This window comes from Desmodus rotundus, chromosome 11 (assembly GCF_022682495.2).
Source record: "Desmodus rotundus isolate HL8 chromosome 11, HLdesRot8A.1, whole genome shotgun sequence".
NCBI lineage: Eukaryota > Metazoa > Chordata > Mammalia > Chiroptera > Phyllostomidae > Desmodus > Desmodus rotundus.
In genome coordinates, this window is record NC_071397.1 from 53,541,786 (window position 1) to 53,563,932 (window position 22,147).

The following is a 22,147-nucleotide window of genomic DNA, read 5'->3' on the forward strand; positions in this document are numbered from 1 at the left end:
CACCAACAATGAAACAGCAGAAACAGAAATCAGGGGGAAAAATCCCATTTGATATAGCAACAAGAAAAATAAAATACCTAGGAATAAACCTAACCAAGGAGGTAAAAGACCTGTACTCAGAAAACTACACAACACTGAAGAAAGAAATTAAGGAAGACACAAACAAATGGAAGCATGTACCATGCTCATGGATTGGAAGAATTAACATCATCAAAATGGCCATACTAGCCAAAGTGATTTATAGATTCAATGCAATCCCTATTAAAGTACCTGTGACATATTTCACAGATATAGAACAAACATTTCAGAAATGTATATGGAACTATAAAGGACCTCAAATAGCTGCAGCAATTTTGAGAAAGAAGGACAAAGCAGAAGGGATCACAATACCTGATATCAAACTGTATTACAAGGCCACTGTAATCAAAACAGCCTGTTACTGGCATAAAAACAGGCACATAGACCGAAGGAACAGAACAGAGAGCTCAGAAAGAAACCCAGGTCTTTATGGTGAATTAATATTTGACAAAGGGAGAAGAAGCATAAAATGGAGCAAAAATAGACTCTTCAACAAATGCATTGGGAGATTTGCACAGCTACATGCAAAAAAATGAAACTGGATCACCAACTTACACCATACACAAAAATAAATTCAAGGTGGATAACAGACTTAAATATAAGTCGTAACACCATAAAAGTCCTAGAGGAAAATTGGCAGGAAAATCTCAGACATTCCATGCAGCAACATCTTCACTGATATGTCCCCTAAAGCAAGGGACATAAAGAAAAGAATAAACAAATGGGACCTCATCAAAATAAACAGCTTCCACATGTCTAAAGAAAACAGTATTAAAATGAAAAGAGAAACAACAGTATGGGAAAACATATTTGCCAATGATACCTCAGACAAGGGGCCTGATCTCCAAAATATAGAAAGAACTCACATGACTCTACTCCAGGAAGACAACCCAATTAAAAAATGGGCAAAGGGGAACTTCTGGCCAAGATGGAGTCGTAGGTAGACATGCTGTGCCTCCTCGCACAACCAAAAAGATAAGAACAATTTAAAAACAAAAAACAACCAGAACTGACAGAAAATCAAACTGTATGGAAGTCCGACAACCAAGGAGATAAAGAAGAAACATTCATCCAGACCGGTAGGAGGGGCGGAGAGGGGCAGCCATTGGAGAGGATCATGGCAAGGGGGCGGCTGGCGGACCCAGCAAGGTGGCAGATTGTGGAGCGGGGCGGGTAAAGCTGCAGCCGGCCAACAAGACAGCAGCTGGTGGACCCGGTGACAGACCATGCAACCCAGAGTTCCAGCTCGGGGAAATAAGCCTCGAATCTCTGATTGAAAACACCTGCAGGGGTTGAGGTGGCAGCAGGAGAAACTCCCAGCCTCACAGGAGAGTTCATTGGAGAGACCCACAGAGGCCTAGAGCATGCACAAGCCCACCCACTCGGGAAGCAGGACCAGAGGGGCCCACTCTGCTTGTGGGTAGCAGGGGAGTGACTGAAAACCAGCAGAGAGCAGAGAAAGCACCATTGCTCCCTCTTGGACCCTCCCCCACATACAGTGTCACGGCACAGTGACTAGCATTACCCCACCCTGGTAGAAACCTAAGGCTCCGCCCCTTTACATAACAGGCGCACCAAGACAAAAAATGGCCTAAATGAAAGAACAGATCAAAGCTCCAGAAAAAATACAACTAAGCAACAAAGAGATAGCTAACCTATCATATGCACAGTTCATAACACTGGTAATCAGGATGCTCACAGAATTGGTTGAATTTGGTGACAAATTAGATGAAAAAATGAAAGCTATGCTAAGAGAAACAAAGGAAAATGTACAGGGAACCAATAGTGATGCAAAGGAAACTGGGACTCAAATCAATGGTGTGGATCAGAAGGAAGAAAGAAACATCCAACCAGAAAAGAATGAAGAAACAAGAATTCGGAAAAATGAGGAGAGGCTTAGGAACCTCCAGGACATCTTGAAACGTTCCAACATCCGAATTATAGTGGTGCCAGAAGGAGAAGAAGAGCAAAAAGTTGAAAACTTTTTGAACAAATAATGAAGGAGAACTTGCCTAATCTGGCAAAGGAAATAGACTTCCAGGAAGTCCAGGAAGCTCAGAGAGTCCCAAAGAAGCTGGACCCAAGGAGGAACACACCAAGGCACATCATAATTATATCACATTACCCAAGATTAAAGATAAGGAGAGAATCTTAGAAGCAGCAAGAGAAAAGGACAGTTACCTACAAAGGCCTTCACATAAGACTGTCAGCTGATTTCTCCAAAGAGACCTTACAGGCAAGAAGGGGCTGGCAAGAAGTATTCAAAGTCATGAAAGGCAAGGACCTACATCCAAGATTACTGTATCCAGCAAAGCTTTCATTAGAATGGAAGGGCAGATAAAGTGCTTCTCAGATAAGGTCAAGTTCAAGGAGTCATCATCACCAAGCTCTTATTATATGAAATGTTAAAGGATTTATCTAAGAAAACGAAGATAAAAAATATGAACAGTAAAAATGACAGCAAACTCACAGTTATTAACAACCACACCTAAAACAAAAACAAAAGCAAACTAAGCAAACAACTAGAACAGAAACAGAACCACAGAAATGGATATCACATGAAGGGTTATCAACAGGGGGGTGGGAGGGGGGAGAGAAGGGGGACAGGTACAGAGAATAAGTAGCATAAATGGTAGGTGGAAAATAGACAGGGGGAGGCTAAAAATAGTATAGGAGATGTAGAAGCCAAAGAATTTATAAGTATGACCCATGGACATGAACTATAGGGGGGGAATGTGGGAGGGATGGGGTATACAGAATGGAATGGAGTGAAGGGGGGGAAATGGGACAACTGTAATAGCATAATCAATAAAATACATTTAAAAAATGGGCAAAGGACTTGAACAAACACTTCTCCAAGGAGGACATACAGAGGGCCCAGAGACATATGAAAAGATGCTTAGCATCACTAGATACAAATTAAAACTACAATGAGATACCACCTCACACTGGTCAGAATAGCCATCATAAACAAATCAACAAACAAGTGTTGGAGAGGATGCAGAGAAAAAGGAACCCTAGTGCATTGTTAGTGGGAATGCAGACTGGTGCAGCCACTGTGGAAAACAGTATGGAATTTCCCCAGAAAACTAAAAATTGAACTGCCTTTTGACCCAGCAATTCCACTGCTGGGATTATACCCTAAGAGCCCTGAAACACCAATTCAAAAGAACCTATGCACCCCAATGTTCATGGCAGCACCATTTACAATAGCCAAGTACTGGAAGCAACCTAAATGCCCATCAGCAAATGAGTGGATCAAAGAACTATGGTACATTTACACAATGGAATTCTACACAGCAGAGAGAAAGAAGGAGCTTATACTCTTTGCTGACAGCATGGATGTAACTGGAGAGCATTATGCTAAGTGAAATAAGCCAGGTGGTAAGGGACAAATACCATAGGATCTTACCTTTAACTGGAACATAATCAACAAAAGAAAAAAGCAAACACAACCACAGGCTCCAGTGCTGAGCACCCCAAGTAGTACCATTCATTCCCTGGTGTACCATCCAGCTACTTTGTGCTATGTCGATTATGTCCAACCCCTTCCTTCATGGACATGGCAACAATTTGTTTCATCTGTAATGTGCACGTATTTTAGAAATGGATATTCCTTGTTTTTACTCAGTGCTTCTGCCAGAACCACCATTGTGGACTTATAGAAAGTCTTCTTTACCATATTCAAACAAAATTGTTAAATTTCACACAGTATTACATTAGACCACAGCACCTAAGACAACAAAAGAGGTGTAATAATGGGCTCATATGCCTGGAATTCACTGGTTTTACCACAGTCCCTCCTCACTTAGGTACAGCTGGACCAACGAAATGGTGGGATGATCTATGAAGAATCATTACCACACTAATTAAGAACATCCTGCAAGTTTGGAGCTATGACTTATAATACATCATCACACTCTTTGAATCAGTGACAACATGGGGTTCTTTCTCTCATGGACAGAATACAGGGATCAAGAAATCTATGTCACTATTCCATCTGGTGACCCCCTAGCAGAAGGTTTTCTTTGCATCCCCACAACTTTATGCTCTGCTGGTTTAGAGGTCTTTGTTCCCAAAGAAGGCGTGTTTATACTAGTAGACATAATTGTTTCATTGAACTGAAGGTTCACACTGCCACTTGTCCACTTTGCATTACTCAGGCCATTGAACCAAGAGAAAAAGAATGGGATTATTCTACTGACCAGGGTGACTGATCTTACAGGTAGTTAAAATAGGGGGCCCATTGGGATGGCTCTTAAAACTTCCATTTCTACGAGTAAGAGTTAATGAAGAACTAAATTTTTTAAAGGAAGAACAACTAAGTATTAAGACCTTTCGCTAGTGGCAGTATGGGTCTTTTGGCCAGGTAAAGAACTAGTTGAAGTGCTGGCTAAAAGCCAAAGAATCATGGAATGGCTAGTGGGGAGAAAAAGAAAGAAAGTTAAAATATCAATTATAGCCTTGGGACCAGTTCTAGAAAAATCGACAAGTAGAAGCTATACATATTTTCTTCCTTGTGCATTACATGTGTTCCTATTTCTCTTTTACTACTATTTTATATAAGGCATGTTGGTGTTAGTTAAATTGACAATTTTGTGTTTAGGTAACTGAAAACAGGAGTAATTAGTTGTGCGTACATGGAAACAATACCTATTGGAAAAGTGAGTCTCCTTTGGAGGGGTGAGGGAGAGCAGCTTGTGAAAGAATAGTTCCAGATTACTAGGCAAAAGCATAAAGTTCTTATATAAAAGTTCTGATATGTTGTAGAAGCATATTACGCTATTGTCCTTTAATTCCAGATTTCCTCTTCTAGATCCTGCCTTGGAAAACTAGGGCTGAGACCTTTCAGACTATTTTGCCCACTGGATCCTTATTAAAATCTGTCATAAAAGGGTCCTAGAGGGAGTCTGAAAGTCAGGAAGAGGGCACAGACACTTGTTCCTTTTTATTTGCTTATTCTTCCTGTCAGTGCCCCCCAAGCAAAGGTACTTGACCCTGGCAGCAACATTATGTCTCAGCCTCCAACTGTTTTTGGCATCCCTGAAGCAGCCTAATCAGTCCTGCTCTACTCCGAAGCACCAGCAGCAGCTGCCAGTGCCTCCTAAGGCTGAGTTTCAGCTCTTCAGACTCTTTCTGATTCTAGGTATTAGCGCTAGTTGAGTAGCTCTTCCTCTACAGAGGTCTGGGTTCCAGCTCACTGGGGCTCCTCCTCCAAACTTTAAAGCTTTAACAGTCCCAAGCTGTTGTATGTTTCTCTCCCCCTACTGTTTGCTGCAATTACCTCTATTTTTCCTTAGTCTTTAATTTTTGTATTTTTATCTGTGTAATCAACTCCCTATGTTAAATTCTCTGTTTAAATACAAATTGTGTCTCTTTTTTTTGTTTTTCTTTTACATACTGGAGCTTGGCTGATATATACAATAGGGAACTGTGCAGCAATTAGAAGCAATCGTTTAAATGTATGCAGAGCAACATAAATATATACGAAGTACTGAGCGAAAAAGCAAGAGACAGACAAGATATTCAATCCAATGTCATTTAAATAAATTCAAAATAATTCCTTCAGAGAAACAATATGCATTTTCAAGAATACATACTAACATATTAGTGACAGAGACAGAAATTGAAGTGATGTATGGGGATAAAGGAAAAGGAAGAGAAGGAGTGGGGAGGGAGGGAGGGAAAGAAGAAAGGAAAGAAGATAGGTGTGAGAAGGGCTTTACATGAACCTGTGATGATAATGTGCCATGAACTGAGATGAATAATTAACTCAACCCTCTGCCCTTAAGAATATGAGAAACATGAGTCATGACTATTTCAAATTCAAGTGACAGAAACTCAAACTAACTTCAGGAGAAAAAGTAACTCCTTGACTTATGAAACAAAACAAAAGAATCCAAGGGTAGATTTTAAGCACATCTAAATCCACGGGCTCAATTAAATCACCTTCTATTACTCCCCCACCCCCTTTTTTTGTATTGGCTTATCCCAAGCATATTCTCTACACAACAGAACTCCCAGAAGATGAAGGCTTATACCTTAGCATATGTGCTAGTCAGGACTTTAGTGTTTTTTTTCTCCTCATCATTCTGGCCAAAATGAGGCTAATGTTCATTGATCCTGATTGGCCTACCCAGATCAGGTACACTTCCCGAACCAATCACTGTGGGATGCAAATACTTTTGTTTGCCTATCATGATCATTTTCCCCAGAGAGTAGGGTGAGGCTCATGGAATCTGTTACTAGAAGAAATAAATTCTTCAATACAATAGCAATCCTATTAAAACATTTCCAACACTGTCCAATTACTAATAAAGAATTCTATAATGGTTCTATTTTGTCCAGTAGAAATTTTACATCTGGGTAGATCACAGAGGCAGAACTGATCTTTAAAGAGAGGACACAGCCCTGACCCACGTGGTCCAGCAAAGCGAAAGGTCATAAGTGCAATTCCTAATCATGGCACATACCTGGGTTGTGGGTTAAGTCCCTGGTCCAGCGTATATTGAGAGGCAACTGATGGATGTTTCTGATGGATATTTCTCTCTCACACCGATGTTTCTCTCCCTCTCTCCCTCCCTTCACCTCTCTCTAAAAATAAATAAATACAATTTTTTAAAAATAGACACAGAAGGTGACTCCTGACCATGTGGCTATATTTTAGGAGTGCCACAAATTCCTCTTGCCTAAAGGATCTTAAATTCCAATTCAAGATTCATTGTTTGGGGCCTGTGATATGGACCTTCTAAGCTGCTTTGGAAAAACATGTAAATGCCACTTAGCATTTATCAGCTTTTAACACCTTGGTATTGATTACCTTATATTACCTTATCAGATTGATGAGGACAAGGAAAGCAACTGTAAGGAGTGCCTCAGAGGAAAGAGTCTCAGTGGGTTAAAATGTCACAGAGGGCAGACTAGGAACCTTTGTGCTAAGGGTGATAGGAAAAGGTGAGGGGAAGGGCAGCAGGTGATGGGACACTTGAGACACAACCTGTCTGATTCACAACTTCCCTTGGTAACACCACCACCATACCACCACTTACTTACATCTTAGAAGGGGCCTCCTGTGAAAGGGTGTGTAGGAATCTAGTCTTTTCCCTCAGCAAGACAGGTTCATGTTGGAAGCATGGCTGTAGAACAGCATCTGTCCTGGGTTTGCAGGAGAGAGGAGATTGTTTAAACAGAAAGTGGTCATCAGGAAGAACCTCAGACTCACAAGGGTGTCCAGCTGGCAGGGCCACATGCAGCTCAGGATGGCTATGAATGCGGCCCGACAAAAAATCATAAATTTACTTAAAACATTACAAGATTTTGTTTTTGTTTTTATTAGTGTTTGTGTATTTAATGTGTGGCCCAAGAAAATTTGTCTTCTTCCAGTGTGGCCCAGAGATGACAAATGTTGGACACCCCTGCAAGAACTCACTTGAAATACTTCCAGCTTCTCATCATGTAATAGTTAAATAAAGATATCCCTAGGATCTTTGTCAATCTTTTTTAATGACATGAAAGTGCCAGTATCGAAGTGATTTTCTTTCCAGCAAGTACAGTAACAGAGATAGAGCAATACCCCAAAGCCAACTTCCCATGTGATTTGTAGCAAGAGATTGTCCTTCTTTATGGTGTCCCAATTTTGTATTCTTTTTAAAATGTATCCTATCTCACCAGGCCTCATCTTTCTAAAACAAATTACAACATTGTATAACACTAAAAATCTTTCAAAACCTTTAGTAAGTAGATAGAAAGAGAGAGAGAGAGGAAAAAGGAAGGATAGAAGGAAAGAGAACAGGGAGGGAGGATTCGGATGATGAAGGGAAGAGAGGAAGAAAAAGAAATTCATTAAGCTACTAGTTAAAAAAGAAAAAAATATTCTATGCATTTTATTGTTGTTTGACTTTTGCTTACAGCAATCATGTATTCATGAATCCTTTTGGTAACTTAGAATTTAGTAAAATTTGTACTTAATTGATTCTGCAACTAAAATGACATTTGCTCTCACATTTGGGATTAAATATGAGGGAAGCTGTGGCCTCGATAAATGCTGACCACATAGATTAGAAGTCTATTCTGCAAATGTCGCTGCTGGCTGGATTGACCTGAAAAATAGTGTTCTAATGATATAAAGCCAATCTGAATAAAAATACAAAATACTCCACTTCTTTTTACATCTACTTTTTTCTTTTTTTCAGAAAGAATTAACTGCTGTTCTTGAGAGTGTCATAAACCTACAGGTCGGTGATGCTGCCTCCCTGCATGGGTTTCATTTGGTAATAAATGGTTTTCTGAGAGGTTTGAGTTAAAGCTCTTATGTAAATAGAGAGAGGCTTACATAATGCTCTTTAAACTAGAACTTTGAAGACAATCTGCAGTAGGCATATGAAATCTGCCCGTGTTGCAAATGACATCTGAAAACTAACAGGAAAAAATCCAAGACGTGGTTTAAGAAAACAGGAAGAATAAAAACCCACGGTGCAAGCTTTTGATCATTTAACCAAACCTCAGCCACGACCAAACAGAGAATACTTAAGAGCTATGTCTTGGGCTTATAGTAACGCTGCTAACCAGAGCAGCGCGCAAGTGCCGTTCATTGTAAAATTCTAAGAAGATTCTCCAGGGGCTGGAGCCCGGCCTTTGGCCGTTTCCCTCCCTGTAAGGTTAGTGCATCATCTCATGGAAGAAGCTAAACTAGTATTGATTTTCCAATTTCTAAAAGAAGTAACCATTTCGAGCAAAGGCACGCTGGGGGCATGGGGGGAGGGGGGCGTGGAGTCTGTGTCACCGAGACCCACACGTCAAACCGAAAGAGCAATGGAGAGCCGAGCTGGGGTGAGCCTGCGGCGGCTTCTCTGACCAAAGCGCGGGGCTGCGAAGTTCTGGCCACAACAGCTGCGAAGTTGTAATTCTGCGGACCTGCCAGAAGAGACTTCTGCCTGCCAAAAGAAAGAGATTTTTGTATTTCTCCGGAAGGCGGGATGGACAATCTTCTATCCGTTTTCACTTGCACGTCACCTTCCCACCGCGTGCCTGCTCCCTCCCTCGCGAACCCAGCCGAAGCGGGGGGGAGGAGGGGCGGGCGGGGGGGGGGGGGGGAGTGGGCGGGCGGGGGGGGGGAGCGGGCGGGGGGGGGGGGGGAGTGGGCGGGCGGAGAGAGCGAGCGGGAGGTTTCGAAAGTGGCCAAACTTTCCAAAAGCCCCGAGCCCCATCCGACTGCTTGCGGCCGTCCCTGCTGGACCCGGAGTCCAGCCCCGCCCCCCTGCCCCGCAAAGCGCCCCCCCGCCCCCGCCACACTCCACACGGACTGGAGCGGAAATTTGCCAGCCCCGGATAAGCAGCGGCAGGCTAACTTTCAAGGCGACCCAGAGATTGGACTTTACTGGGGCTCGTAGTTCGCTCGTTACCTGCCCAGTCCGAGCGCACCCCCGGCTGCGCGCTGGCCGCCCGGGCTCGGAGCGGGGCCGCGCGTCTCCCTGGCCCCGCCCGCGGGGCGCGCCGGCCACCCGGCTCCCGGCCGCCTCCCGGCTCCTCACTTCCCGAGCGCCCCAGGGGAAGGGTAACCTGCAGGCAGAGCTCCCTCCTCTGCCCGCATCTGCCAACTTTCCTAACGCCCCCTTCCCCCGCCACTAGCACGCGATTTACGACCGTGTAGACTCGCGCTCGCTCTCGCCTGCCCCTTCTCCCAGAAGCCTGGACGAGCCTGAATGGAAACACTGACACGTGAAAACTCTATTCTGAGTGATTTAGAATCCGCCGCCGTGAGGTTTTAATCTTGTAGGCTCATCCCACCGGGTGCTCGGGGCAACTGTCCGAAAGGTCCCCCGCATTCTTTACTACCCCTGGGGGAAGTGAGGCGAGGAGGGAGGGGCAGGAGCAAACGTGAGAGGTCCGGGGCCACTCGGGATACCCCGAAGAAAACACCGAATCCTAATCCCAGGAACTGAGGTTCTTGGGCACTGTTTCCAAGCCAAATGTCCATGGCAGCATTCTCCGGAGCCCTGGGACCCCCACGTCGCGTCTTAGGAACGGGGAGAACGAACAGCTCACATCTGTTCTGAGAGCTGGTGGGGGCGGAGGGAGAAGCTGTTCGACCTAATCCTGCCTTTTCCCTGCCCCTTTCCATGCCCCTTTTCATCAGCAACAGGTTTTCAGATATGAGAGACACCTCCTACTCCCCACCCTGTGGCACGGCCGCCGAGGGTTCGCCCCAGCCAGGGTCAATCAGAGAACGAATCGGCCTCCTCAGCGCGGGCTCCTGTGCTTGGAATGGGGTGAGATTTCTAAACGTGAGGGCACTGCTGGGGAGATGATGGACACACCTCTTACAAACCTCTTCATGAAGGAAATGAGTGCTCCTGTCTTAGTCTTTGGCTGTTCTTCCGCCAAGAAAACCTTTTTTCTTTTCCAAATACAACATTGAGGACTCCTTACATCCCTGCACTTCTGGCTTAGAGGTTTCTATTCTAGAAGGGTCCGTGGCGCGTTTGGGCTGGGCTGGGCTTTCCTGCCTTCCCCGTCCCTGCAGGGTTCTTACCGCCTAGATTTCCTGGCCTCAGACACTGACTGGTGACCCAGCCTTCTTGGGGCAGCTGCAACAGGTCCCGCGGATACGCCAGGTCTGCTTGCGGACCTCCCACCAAGCTTTCTGCTCTCCACTACCACAGCCAGGAGGAGGTGGAGACGCAGTCTAATTCTCTATAATATGACCTCCAACGTGAGGACTCTTCCTGCTGAAGAGTCAACGGAAGAAGAAGAGGAAAGCTGTGGAGTTGGGGGCTTGGTCAGCCCCAAACTCTAACCTCAGAAAAGGAAAACCCTCAACTACCACCTCTCCCCATTTTGCACTGTATTCCTGAAACCTGGAAATGAAAATGGAAATTGTTTGATGTGTGAGGAGACGTTATCTAATTAGGGCGTAAGAAATTTAATCTTTCCAGCATGCAGGTCATATAATTAATGTTAATTTAACGCTCAAATTCTCAGTCATTAATTTTTATTCTCTTAAATGCAGTTTGGCAGGGGCCCCTGATCCATGGCAATGGATTTTACTGGATGTGAGAGCACACTTGGTCTTAGAAGTGACTCACCGCAGACCTTCCCATCCCAATAACAAGATCACATCATGTATGCATTATTAAGCCCCATAATTGAACGGTCCATAGTTTGCATATCAGACTATTAAAATAATGTGTTTTTCTTTTCTCTGAACACGTATTGTTCAAGCCTCTGCGAATATGTGGCGATTCTGATAATTATCACCAAATTACTGCAAATGTTCTCTTCATTAACATGATTTCTTTCAAGCGTTTTTTAAAAATGTGACTATTATTATGAATTAAGGAACTTCTTACAAAGTTATATAAACTTTTTAAGGGATTTGTCACTGGGAAGGAAAGGAAATATTTGAATGGAGGAGGAAGAGAAATGTGTTTCATATGCCTTTCAAATGGCTTTTCTCAAGTCAAATAAAAGTTTTCTCTCTAGTTTCTCAGGCAGTTTCTAGTCAAAAGGCAGAAAAGGGGGGAATGGGGGAGAGGAAGAGAGGAAGAATTTAAGAGTCACAGGAAAGTAAGAAAGAATTAATTTTTATAAGTCCTACAATCCAGTCCTTTTTGATGTAGATAACTTCTCCCCATAAATAAATAACTTTTTACCTGATCTACGATAAACTAATATTACCCCCTTTAAAAGTACCAACTCAAAATTTTCTAAAGCTAACAGCTCACAATTAACTAAATGTTGCTGTTCCCTCCCCCCAGTTATTGTGAGCCATACTGTTGGAGAAATTATAAGCCATAAAGAGCCTTTATTGTAACCTTCCCTTCACACACTGTTTTCAAAGTTGAATGGCAAGACATTAAAAGAAAAAAAAAACTACTGCAAAATAAGAGTCTCTTGTAAATGTAGAAATTTGCATCTACACTACTTTCTAGCACAATTTCCTCTAAGTGATGTTTAAACTCGTAACAAACAGGTCATTCTGCCGCTGGTATTATATCTCCTTCTGCGTAAAGAGTGGGCGCCCGCGCAGGTCTCTGTCCTCCGACGGCGCCTCCAAACGCCTAAACGCGACCATCGGCCCCTCCCAGGTGGTGTTTTCACCCACCAGGAAAGTTTCACGAGTTTGAGAAGGTTGTGAGATTTTTTTCCCCTTAAAAAATGCAAAATATGCCTGGAAAAGTGTGGGAGTGTGGGGCCAGAAGCGAATGGAGAGCGAACGAGAGGTGGCTGGTGCATCTGGCCCGCTGCAGCAGTAACCGCTTGGTCGTTCCCTGCGTGGCTGGACACCCCCTCCCTTTGCTCGGTTCCAGGATCCTCTGGGCCCCTTCTTACAGCCCACAGTCAGCTCTCCGGGGAAGGGGTGCCAGGCCCTGGGAGGCACTTTTATTTTGGCTGAGAGGAGGGAACTCTGCTCCCAGGCCCAGGGGAGGCGAACTGAGCTCTTCTGTTTGGATTTCCCTCCTCTCTATAGCAACCAGCAGCATCAGGACAAAAATGCGCCCTCCCTGGACAATGGCCCGGCCTCCCGCTTCTCACCCTCGTCTTCCTCCCCCGGAACGCAACCAGGCCCTGCCTAGAAGCTCAGTGGCTCAGTGGCCGGGAACGGCTCCACCCCCTCCCCGCTGTGTTCCCTAGCAGTCCCTCGGGAGGTCAGGCCAGGGCGCGGGGGCACCGCAAACGCTTCTCCCTACTGAGCTTGATCCCCCATGTAGGCCGAGGCCGAGACACAGAACCTCCTGACGGAGCTCGGGGCTCCCACAGCGGAGTTCTCAGCGGGATTGTGTGAGTGGTTGGATGGCCCCGAGTGGCACAAATTCCAGCTAGCTTTCTTCGGGGTTAAAAAAAAAAATTGTTCGTATAATGCACAAAGCTGACTAGACCCTCTCCCCACCCCCACCTCCCACAAACGCATTCGTGTAAATATAAGCATCCTAAACCAAGGTCCTAAGCATGATCTCTGACTTTCTTTCACTCTCCCAAGGTTAATTAAGTTCCCTTCCACGAAGTGAGCTCTGCGCCTATTCATTATTCTCTCCCTCTGACCTAGGGCGTTAATATGATCAGGCCTGTGACTTGGCCGTGTCCTGTTTTCCTATTCTGCATTTAATGCTAGGGCCCGGCTGCCCTAGATTACCATCGAAAACTCGCAGGAAAGGCGAGAGAAGTGAGCTGGTTTCATTGCTTCATCCTGCCTAAGGCTTCCTATTTCTTCATCTTCTTCCCGACAGTGTCAGCCTCTACATTCCAGGACCCATATTCTGGAAGTCCGCCTTTTAAAAATAGTCGTCTCTAAGTTCATTAAGCCCAAAGGTGCCTAGAATGACAGTTCTGAAACTCAGAGACTAGCAGAAGGTCCCGGCCCACAGCCATTACGGCTGTGGTTAACTGTGCTCCAGAAAACCTTTGCCGGGGTGCACCGCCCCTCCCGCGCTGGCTGCGGTCCCCAGGACACTAACAACACAACTGTTAAGTGCACCCGTGCACTTTAGAAGAAATTTACATTCATGCTCTGTGCAGCCGGAATAAGGAATCTGAAGTTCAACCTCGACCAAATGCAGCCTTGTTTCCCCGAGCGATGGAAACCCAGACCCAGCCTTGGCCACCGCACCAAGGAAATAGCTGAGGACGCCCTTCCCCCGCGTCTGTGCCCAGGTGTTTGCCGTTGCTCTTGCTCCTCGCCTTCCGCTACTTAGATTGCTCCCGAAGATAAGAGAAGGAAGGGACTGCGACAAGGGCTTCATCTCGGTACACTTCCAAATGTTTTAGAGCTAAGGTGGTTTCTGTTGAAATCACTTTAATTTATAAAAGAATTGTCATTCCCTCCTGGTGGCCAGCCATCCACCTGCTTTGAAGCAGGGTAGGGGATTGGGGTGGGGAGGGACACCTTCAGGCTCCATTGTTAGGAAGTCATTTAACTGTTATTCCTTTGAAAACGAATTTTCAGGAGGGGAACTAGGAGCCACCAATCGCCTCACGTTCTGTTCCTGATATTTCAGTATAAACAAGGTGTATTAACTCCAAATAGAATTTATCTTGCACATTGATGAAATGTGTCCTTTATGCTTTCTTCCCCGTAAGGCCTCATATTCACCAGTCAGAATTTAACAGGCTTCCTTTGATAAATTACTCAAAGTAATCCCTGAAACAGCTAGACTGCCTGAGTGATATGGTTTTAGAAGTCTTCATGCCTTGCCTGCCCATAAAATATTCACTTCTGGACTACAAAGGTGGGATCATTTTTAATGATGAGAGTCAGAACTGGAATAAAAAAGGAAAGATTAGTATCCACAAATTCAAATAATTTCATTTTAAACACTCAACTTAGAACATTATATCTCACTGGTTTACACAGTAGTGAAGATAAAGTAGACTCATCTACATGTGAGATGTGGGCAAACAGAATTGCCAAGCATATGAAGAATGGGAGTTTTAACTTTCAGAAAACTTTTCCTTCTTCAAGACCACTTATAAAATGGAAACAGATGCACATTTAGAAACTTGTAAATTATATGAATAGATAGTAACATATAAATCTATATGGGGATTTTTTTTTAATCCAGGAGACAATATGCTGCTACATCAAGATGTTAATTTCTGTCCCTTTTAAAGGTAAATGTTGATTGTGTTCTCACAAGAACTGGCAACTTGGAAAAGCATTTTCCATGCTTCTTATAAATGCAACCCAAGCCTGCAGTTCTTGAAGCTTTAAGGAGGTTTCTATTAAAGCAGTCAGCTTCCTCTTTGTGTGGATTGGCTGCTTAAAGCTGCAGCTCTGAAGTGTGAACCTCAGTTTTGACATTCTGTAGGCCCTTAGCAAAGAAGTTCCATTCAAATATGGGGGAGCTCTCCACCAAATAAGACAGCCTCTGGGGGCTCACAAGGGAGAAGAAAGCATGGAAATGAATGGCTGGGACTAGGCAGAAGATGGAGTAGGATGAGAAGGAGAAAGGATTCAAGCCATCCTCCTCCAGGGTGGATACATTTAGAAGAAAATACCAGGAGGCAATTTTACCCATTTAAACCAGTTGCCACCTCCTAACAAATTTTCTTTGTTTTTCTATTTCTATTATCATAGGAATACATAGATAACAAATTGAGATCTGTCAAATGAATACTATCTCACCTCTGTTCCAGTAACCATGTTCTTTCAGCTCAATGTATGGTGGTTTTTCTGTTAACTCCTGGTATATAGAAATGAATAAATGACATTTACATGTGGTGTGAGTGTGTTTGCTAGATGAACAAGTTAGTAAACTAGAGTTTGATTTGGAGTGCAGGGCTGCTACTATTACTGTTCCTCAGGTGAAGACTTTGAGGCCTTGGGTGAAGGTGCTGGGGCCTACTAAAACAGGCCTGCCTCACCCTTCCCAGGAGTGTTACAATGTGGGGATAAATAAGGGGCTTTTGGATTAATCTCGGATTAGCTGAGCTGTTTCCTCTGCAAGCGCACCAGGGCAGGAGGGAGTTCTCACCACTTCTTCACAAGGCCAGGATACTGACTGAGTAGAGAGAGAGCCCTTCCTGGGGACCTACGGGAATGGAATGGACTAGCACCCTTGCCAGCAACTCCTCTCTGGTGCCCTGCACTTATTACTGAGGAAGGGGCCTAGGGGACTCCCCCCAACACACACACCCGCTGTCCGCCCCAGAGGCAGGAGGCCTGCATCAGCCGAAACGTCTATTCATCCATTGTCCTAGAAAGTGATCTCCGGGAGCTGTGCTGGAGTGAGGGAGACATCGAGACACCTTGTCAGTTCAAAGCATTTTAGGGTTGTTTGAAATCCTCTCCACGTCAACGTAAGCAGCCTCTGTATTTGAACAGCTGCTTTGAACTGTGAAAGGGAATGAGCTGAATCAAAACCTGGAGGTGTCTCCCAGAGACACCTTCAACGTGCTTTTCTGCGGGTGGAAAAGAACTCTGCCCTGGCGGGGTCAGAAAGGCGCAAGCGACGGAGGGGGCGGGGTGGGGGGAGGAGAACAGAGAAGCCCCCATCTGGAGCTAAAACCTAGGTTTCCGGAGCCCCAGGGAGACGCTGCGCAGACAAGCAGACAGGAAGCCGAGGCTACTCTGAACTCGGCGTTCGCGCCACCCGGGCCTCTGGCAAAGGGCGGGGAGACAGGGGTGGTTGGAGGGGGGCGGGTAGGGGGGATTGTACCCAGAGCTACTGTGCGCGCCTAGCCTTGCCCTCCCGGCGATTGGCCCGGCTCAGGGCGTGAGGGGTGGGATGAGGAGGCTGAGGCCCAGGGATAGAGCATTGCTTTGTGTACTCCCAAGGATTTATTGGGTGTGTTAATCCCCTAGAACTACCAGAGCTTACCCGGTTGGGAACGTTTCGACTCCGTCGCCTACAAGTAAAAAGAGGCGGGGGCGGGGGTGGAGTGGAGACCCAAGACGTCAACGTAGATCTCTTAGCAGTAATCGCCACTGAAGTCCCATTGCAGACAGGAAGTTTTGATGTACACGTGCAGCCTATTTTTGCCCAACCCCACCTACACATAACAGCGCCCTAAACCCGGAGTTGGGGGCGGGGGAAGGCAGAAAGAGAGAAGGGTGGGGGAGACTTTTAAACTGACTCCAAACCCAGCTGCCTCGCTTCCCCCAGAGATGCGTCTGGAAACCTTTTTCTTTGCTGGAGTGTATCACCCCACGGGCTGCAAAGGGACTTGTCCCTAGAGAAATGTAAAAATCAAATCCAGAGAAATGCAGACACCTGCCCGGAAGCGTTGGGGGTAGGGAGCTGCTGAGTATCCCAACACGACCCTTCCCGACGGCTGGATTCATCCATCTGTGGGAGCCTTAAGTATCCAAGTCCGAGGTCAGGAGGGAGGAGGAGAAGCTGCAGGGGTGGGGGTTGAGGGGCGCAGTGGGCTGCAAAAGGCCCGTGCCCTTCCAAAGTCCCAGGGGAGCTGTGCCCGGCGTTTGGGACTCAAGAGCGCTGCCAGGAGGAGGCGGTCCTGCCCGCCGCCCAGTCTCTTCGCTCCTAGTTGAGGAGCCGCGGGGACCAGCCAAGAAGTCTGCGCTCTCCAAGGCTCGGACTTTCTCCTTTTTTGCGAGCTGGGCAAAGTTACGGGATTCTTAGCAGCCCTCAGGCGCACGGCCAGAGTGGCTCCGCGCTTGCGCTGGGATCCTGCACAACACTGTGTGTGTCCTCTCCTCGCCGCGCGGGTGCGCGCGTGGGGGGATGCAAGTCCGTCCTGCTGGTAGCCTGTGGGCTCGACCCTCCCCTAACCATTTTGCTCTCTCCCACACACACGCTCATAAACACAGGGCACGTGGAAATTCCCAGCCAAAGCGCCTTGCCCTGGCGGGTGCTCAATGTAGTGATTTATAAACAGCTCAGCCACTCCCCAAAGAGCTTCGCTCCTCGTTAGTCATGATGAATTCTCTGGCCCGCTCTACTTTGGTGTCTAGATTAAGATACTCAGAAGCCCCTTGGAGCGTTGATTTGGCTTCCTTCACAAACCCACGACTGCCAGCAGCGCCAACGTTAGAGCTACAACGCGCGAGGCCAAGGGTGAACTTGGGGAACGCGATCAAGCTCCTTGGGGTCCTTTTGCCCTTTCCGGCAGCAACCTGTGATTCTCTTCGAAGTATATGCTCCGGTAACGTTGGCCCGGTGCTTCCAGCCTGGGTCCACCACCAGGCCTCTCCTAGCCGACTCGCAGGCTCCGGACTGCTGCAGGCACCTACCCCTGGGCGGCTAGGAAACTGTCAGCGCGTAGTGCTTGCGCGGGGTGAAGCGGCGCTACTGGTGCACCGTCCTGCAGTCTCGCTGAGTTCATGGCTGAAGACTAAGTAGGCAGCTACGCCAGAGAGCGCCTGAGAGCTGAGTTAGATCAACCCCATCAACTGGCGTCCGCAGAAGTTACTGATTAGGAAAGTTCCCCTAGAATCAGCCCATCTTCCATCACACACTCTTCCTTTCCATCGAGTAGCTAACGGGAAAGTTGCATAGAAGAGCGCCAGGATCGCAATGAAGCGCACACACAGCCCCCTCAGCGCGGCTACTCCGGGCTGCCCTTGGTGCCTCCACTGCACCCTGAGGCTGAGCACCTCTTGCCAGCGCTCCTGTAGCCTCGCACAAGGCAAAGGTCTGCGTGCAGTCTCCCAGTTTTCTGAACTAAAAACTGTGCGCGCGCCCTAGTGTGGGAATCTGACAGAGACTTTTAGAGTTTTGTTTTGCTTTCAGTCCGGCCCGCTGCGCTGTCAAAGCAGGCAACTCCGCGCCTTAACAGGAATTTCTCATAAGCTGATGCACCGGCTGAGCCTGCCTCTCGTGGGGGCCTCTCGCGGAGGTGCTGGGAGACAGTTGGGCCTGGAACCTAAACGGAAGAGAGCCTGCGCTGGCGTCGGGGCGGAGAGGAAGAAGACCTTTATTGGGGGCAACAGTGTCCGCACACCCTGGAGCAAGAAGCACATGTGCACTGATACTCTAACCGTGGAGGGAAAGGAGTCTTCAACAGGGGCACAAGTCTCCTTCTGGCTCTCAGTTTAAGAGACGCTGATGTATGTATGTCCCTAGGTGATTAAAAATCGGACGCCTCCTAGCTGGGTGCAACTCAGCCTTTCTCTTCCCCCCTCCTTCTTTACCATCCTCCCCCGCCCCAGCCCTATAGGGGAAAGGAGGTAGACCGACATCCCCCACCCACCCAAGTCTTCCAAGTGGCTGTGAGCGGTAGTGCGCGGGGGCCGGCCCTGGCCTCCAGACCCTCAGCTCCCTCCCAGCACGTCGGCTAGGGAGACAGATGGGGGGCGGGGCCCATCGGCGACGGTCGGAGGAGGCCGGGGGTGGGGGAGAAGGGGAGGTGAGATCTGAGAGAATCAGAATCGGGTGGCGAGGGGGCACTGGAGGAAGGCTAAGAGGACTGAGCGCCCGGGGGAAAGAGGAGGGGCAGCTCTGCGCCAATCGGTGGCGCCGGCCTGGGAGGTTGCTAGTGGTATCCACGTAAATCAAAGGGCGCGGAGCCAATGGGAGGGGGCGGAGGGGGCGGGGCCCAGGCGCGTGCCGCTGCAAGCCGGCTCTGCCAAGAGAGCGGGAGAGAGCTGGAGAGAACCGGGAGAGGGGGGAGCGCAGAGCTAGTCGGAGAGTGAGCGAAGCAAGAAGGAGGGAGAGGAGGAGAAAGAGAGCGAGGGCGGGCGAGAGGCGGCGGCGGCAGCAGCAGTAATAGAAGGAGCAGCAACAGAAGGCGTCGGAGCGGGCGTCGGAGCTGCCCGCTGGGGGAAAGGGAGAAAAGACAGAGAGCGAGCGTGGAGAGGAGCCCGAGGCGAAAAAGTAACTGTCAAATGCGCGGCTCCTTTAACCAGAGCGCTCAGTCCGGCTCCGAGAGTCATGGCGACCGCAGCGTCTAACCACTACAGCCTGCTCACCTCCAGCGCTTCCATCGTGCACGCCGAGCCGCCGGGCGGCATGCAGCAGGGCGCCGGGGGCTACCGCGAGGCGCAGAGCCTGGTGCAGGGGGACTACGGCGCGCTGCAGAGCAATGGGCACCCGCTCAGCCACGCTCACCAGTGGATCACCGCTCTGTCCCACGGCGGCGGCGGCGGGGGCGGCGGCGGTGGCGGCGGGGGCGGCGGCGGGGGCGGGGGCGGCGGCGACGGTTCCCCGTGGTCCACAAGCCCCTTGGGCCAGCCGGACATCAAGCCTTCGGTTGTGGTCCAGCAGGGCGGCCGCGGCGACGAGCTGCACGGGCCAGGCGCCCTGCAGCAGCAGCAGCACCAGCAGCAACAGCAGCAGCAACAGCAGCAGCAACAACAACAACAGCAGCAACAACAGCAGCGGCCACCGCATCTGGTGCACCACGCTGCCAACCACCACCCGGGGCCCGGGGCATGGCGGAGTGCGGCGGCTGCGGCGCACCTCCCGCCCTCCATGGGAGCGTCCAACGGCGGCTTGCTCTACTCTCAGCCCAGCTTCACAGTGAACGGCATGCTGGGCGCCGGCGGGCAGCCGGCGGGGCTGCACCACCACGGCCTGCGGGACGCGCACGAGGAGCCACACCACGCAGACCACCACCCGCACCCGCACTCGCATCCGCACCAGCAGCCGCCACCGCCGCCGCCCCCGCAGGGCCCACCAGGCCACCCCGGCGCGCACCACGACCCGCACTCCGACGAGGACACGCCGACCTCGGATGACCTGGAGCAGTTCGCCAAGCAGTTCAAGCAGCGGCGGATCAAATTGGGATTTACCCAAGCGGACGTGGGGCTGGCGCTGGGCACCCTGTATGGCAACGTGTTCTCGCAGACCACTATCTGCAGGTTCGAGGCCCTGCAGCTGAGCTTCAAGAACATGTGCAAGCTGAAGCCTTTGTTGAACAAGTGGTTGGAGGAGGCGGACTCGTCCTCGGGCAGCCCCACCAGCATAGACAAGATCGCGGCGCAGGGGCGCAAGCGGAAAAAGCGGACCTCCATCGAGGTGAGCGTCAAGGGGGCTCTGGAGAGCCATTTCCTCAAATGCCCCAAGCCCTCGGCCCAGGAGATCACCTCTCTCGCGGACAGCTTACAGCTGGAGAAGGAGGTGGTGAGAGTTTGGTTTTGTAACAGGAGACAGAAAGAGAAAAGGATGACCCCTCCCGGAGGGACTCTGCCAGGCGCCGAGGATGTGTACGGGGGGAGTAGGGACACGCCACCACACCACGGGGTGCAGACGCCCGTCCAGTGAACTCGAGCGGGGGGAGGGGCAGAGCGTGAGGCTCCCCCTCCCCTTCCGTCCACCGCCCTTTCCGGGCACCCTTGTTCCCTCTCTAACTTCTGATTGTTCTTTTATTTTTAATTATTATTTCCCCGTCCCTTAAAAAGAAAAACATAAGAAAAGCAACTAAGGCACTGGACTATCCTTCAAACGGTAGCAGGTGTAATGATGTGTTTTGACCTTTACAGGCTAGTACCCAGGCAATGGAGTGGAGTGTCTCATAGAATGAGGAGAGAATGCAAGAGAGAGTGTGTGCGTGTGTGAGAGAAAGAGAGAGAGAGGGAGAACTGAGATAAATACTTGGCAAAACTAAATAAATTACCAAAAAAAAAAAATTCCACCAAGCCGTGATAAACACAAAACACAGCTTCCTAATGCTCGGAGTTGGCACACGCTGCTGTGTTTCCTTAATGGGATCCCCATCAGGAAAGAGGAAAAAATACACAAGTTCTTTGATGTAGGCAAAATCTTAACCACATAAATTTGCACTGCAAGAAAATTGAAGTTTACATGAACAAATTCATGAACGCATTTTTTTCCTCCCACCGTTAATTTTGAAATTGCCGGGATTTGTGTTTTGTTTTGTTTTTTTCAGAGGAGAGGGTTGAAGCCAGCTCTTGGCCACTTTCCATTTCTAACGGTCTTGTGAGGCCACTTGTTCTGCTTACTGTTTGTGAACTTCGGTTATCTCCAAAGCCCTCTCCTCCCTTCCATTGGTATAACTTTTATTTGCTCCTTTTACCAAAGCAAAATGATTGGCTTCATGCAAAATAATTAATTCTCTGCTTTCAGGAAATGTGCATGGTCTACCCTCTGTAACCAAGGTGAGAATCCAGTTTGGAATATAAAAACGAGAGTCAAGCACTGGTTTTTGTTACCAGACACAAAGTAAACTTCATTTTCAGGCAGTGTTTCTGGGGGAGCTTGCAGAGGGGAGAAAAAGAAAAAATCGAAAATGAGTAACTGATTGCTTCATTTTATCAAGCGGGCCCATTGTGAAAGAGCTCAGAGGCTATGTGGAGGTTAAATACATTTTCAGAGTTGTCCAACAGAAAGAAAGTGAAGAAAACTAGGGAAATATATGTCTTCAGACACCCCCTGTATAGTTCTCTGCCTTCAATTTTAATAACTTCATTTAGGAGGAATTATTTGTGCTGACAGCAGCAGTTAAACTTTGTTCCTGTAATAGCTTCTTTAAGAGAAAAAATATAAAGAAAATGATCTGGGAACTTAATGGTGTATGCCTAGACTGTGTTTCTTAGCACACAGATACCCACATGCATACAGAGATTTCCACTCTAGACTGGTTTTGTTTTCACTAGCTCATTTGTTTATCAAATTATATTTAAGGTCCCACACCCTCTTCTCCAATCATTTAT

The 22,147-nt window shown here is 48.1% G+C and overlaps 1 protein-coding gene across 1 annotated transcript; it reads left to right on the forward strand.

Annotated features, from left to right (window-relative positions):
• The first annotated feature begins 19,318 nt into the window (after positions 1 to 19,318).
• On the forward strand, positions 19,319 to 21,065 carry POU3F2 (POU class 3 homeobox 2). The gene has a single exon (XM_024552167.4). It carries the CDS (start codon positions 19,407 to 19,409, stop codon positions 20,736 to 20,738), a length of 1,332 nt encoding a protein of 443 aa, XP_024407935.2. The 5' UTR covers positions 19,319 to 19,406; the 3' UTR covers positions 20,739 to 21,065.
• Positions 21,066 to 22,147: the final 1,082 nt, after the last annotated feature.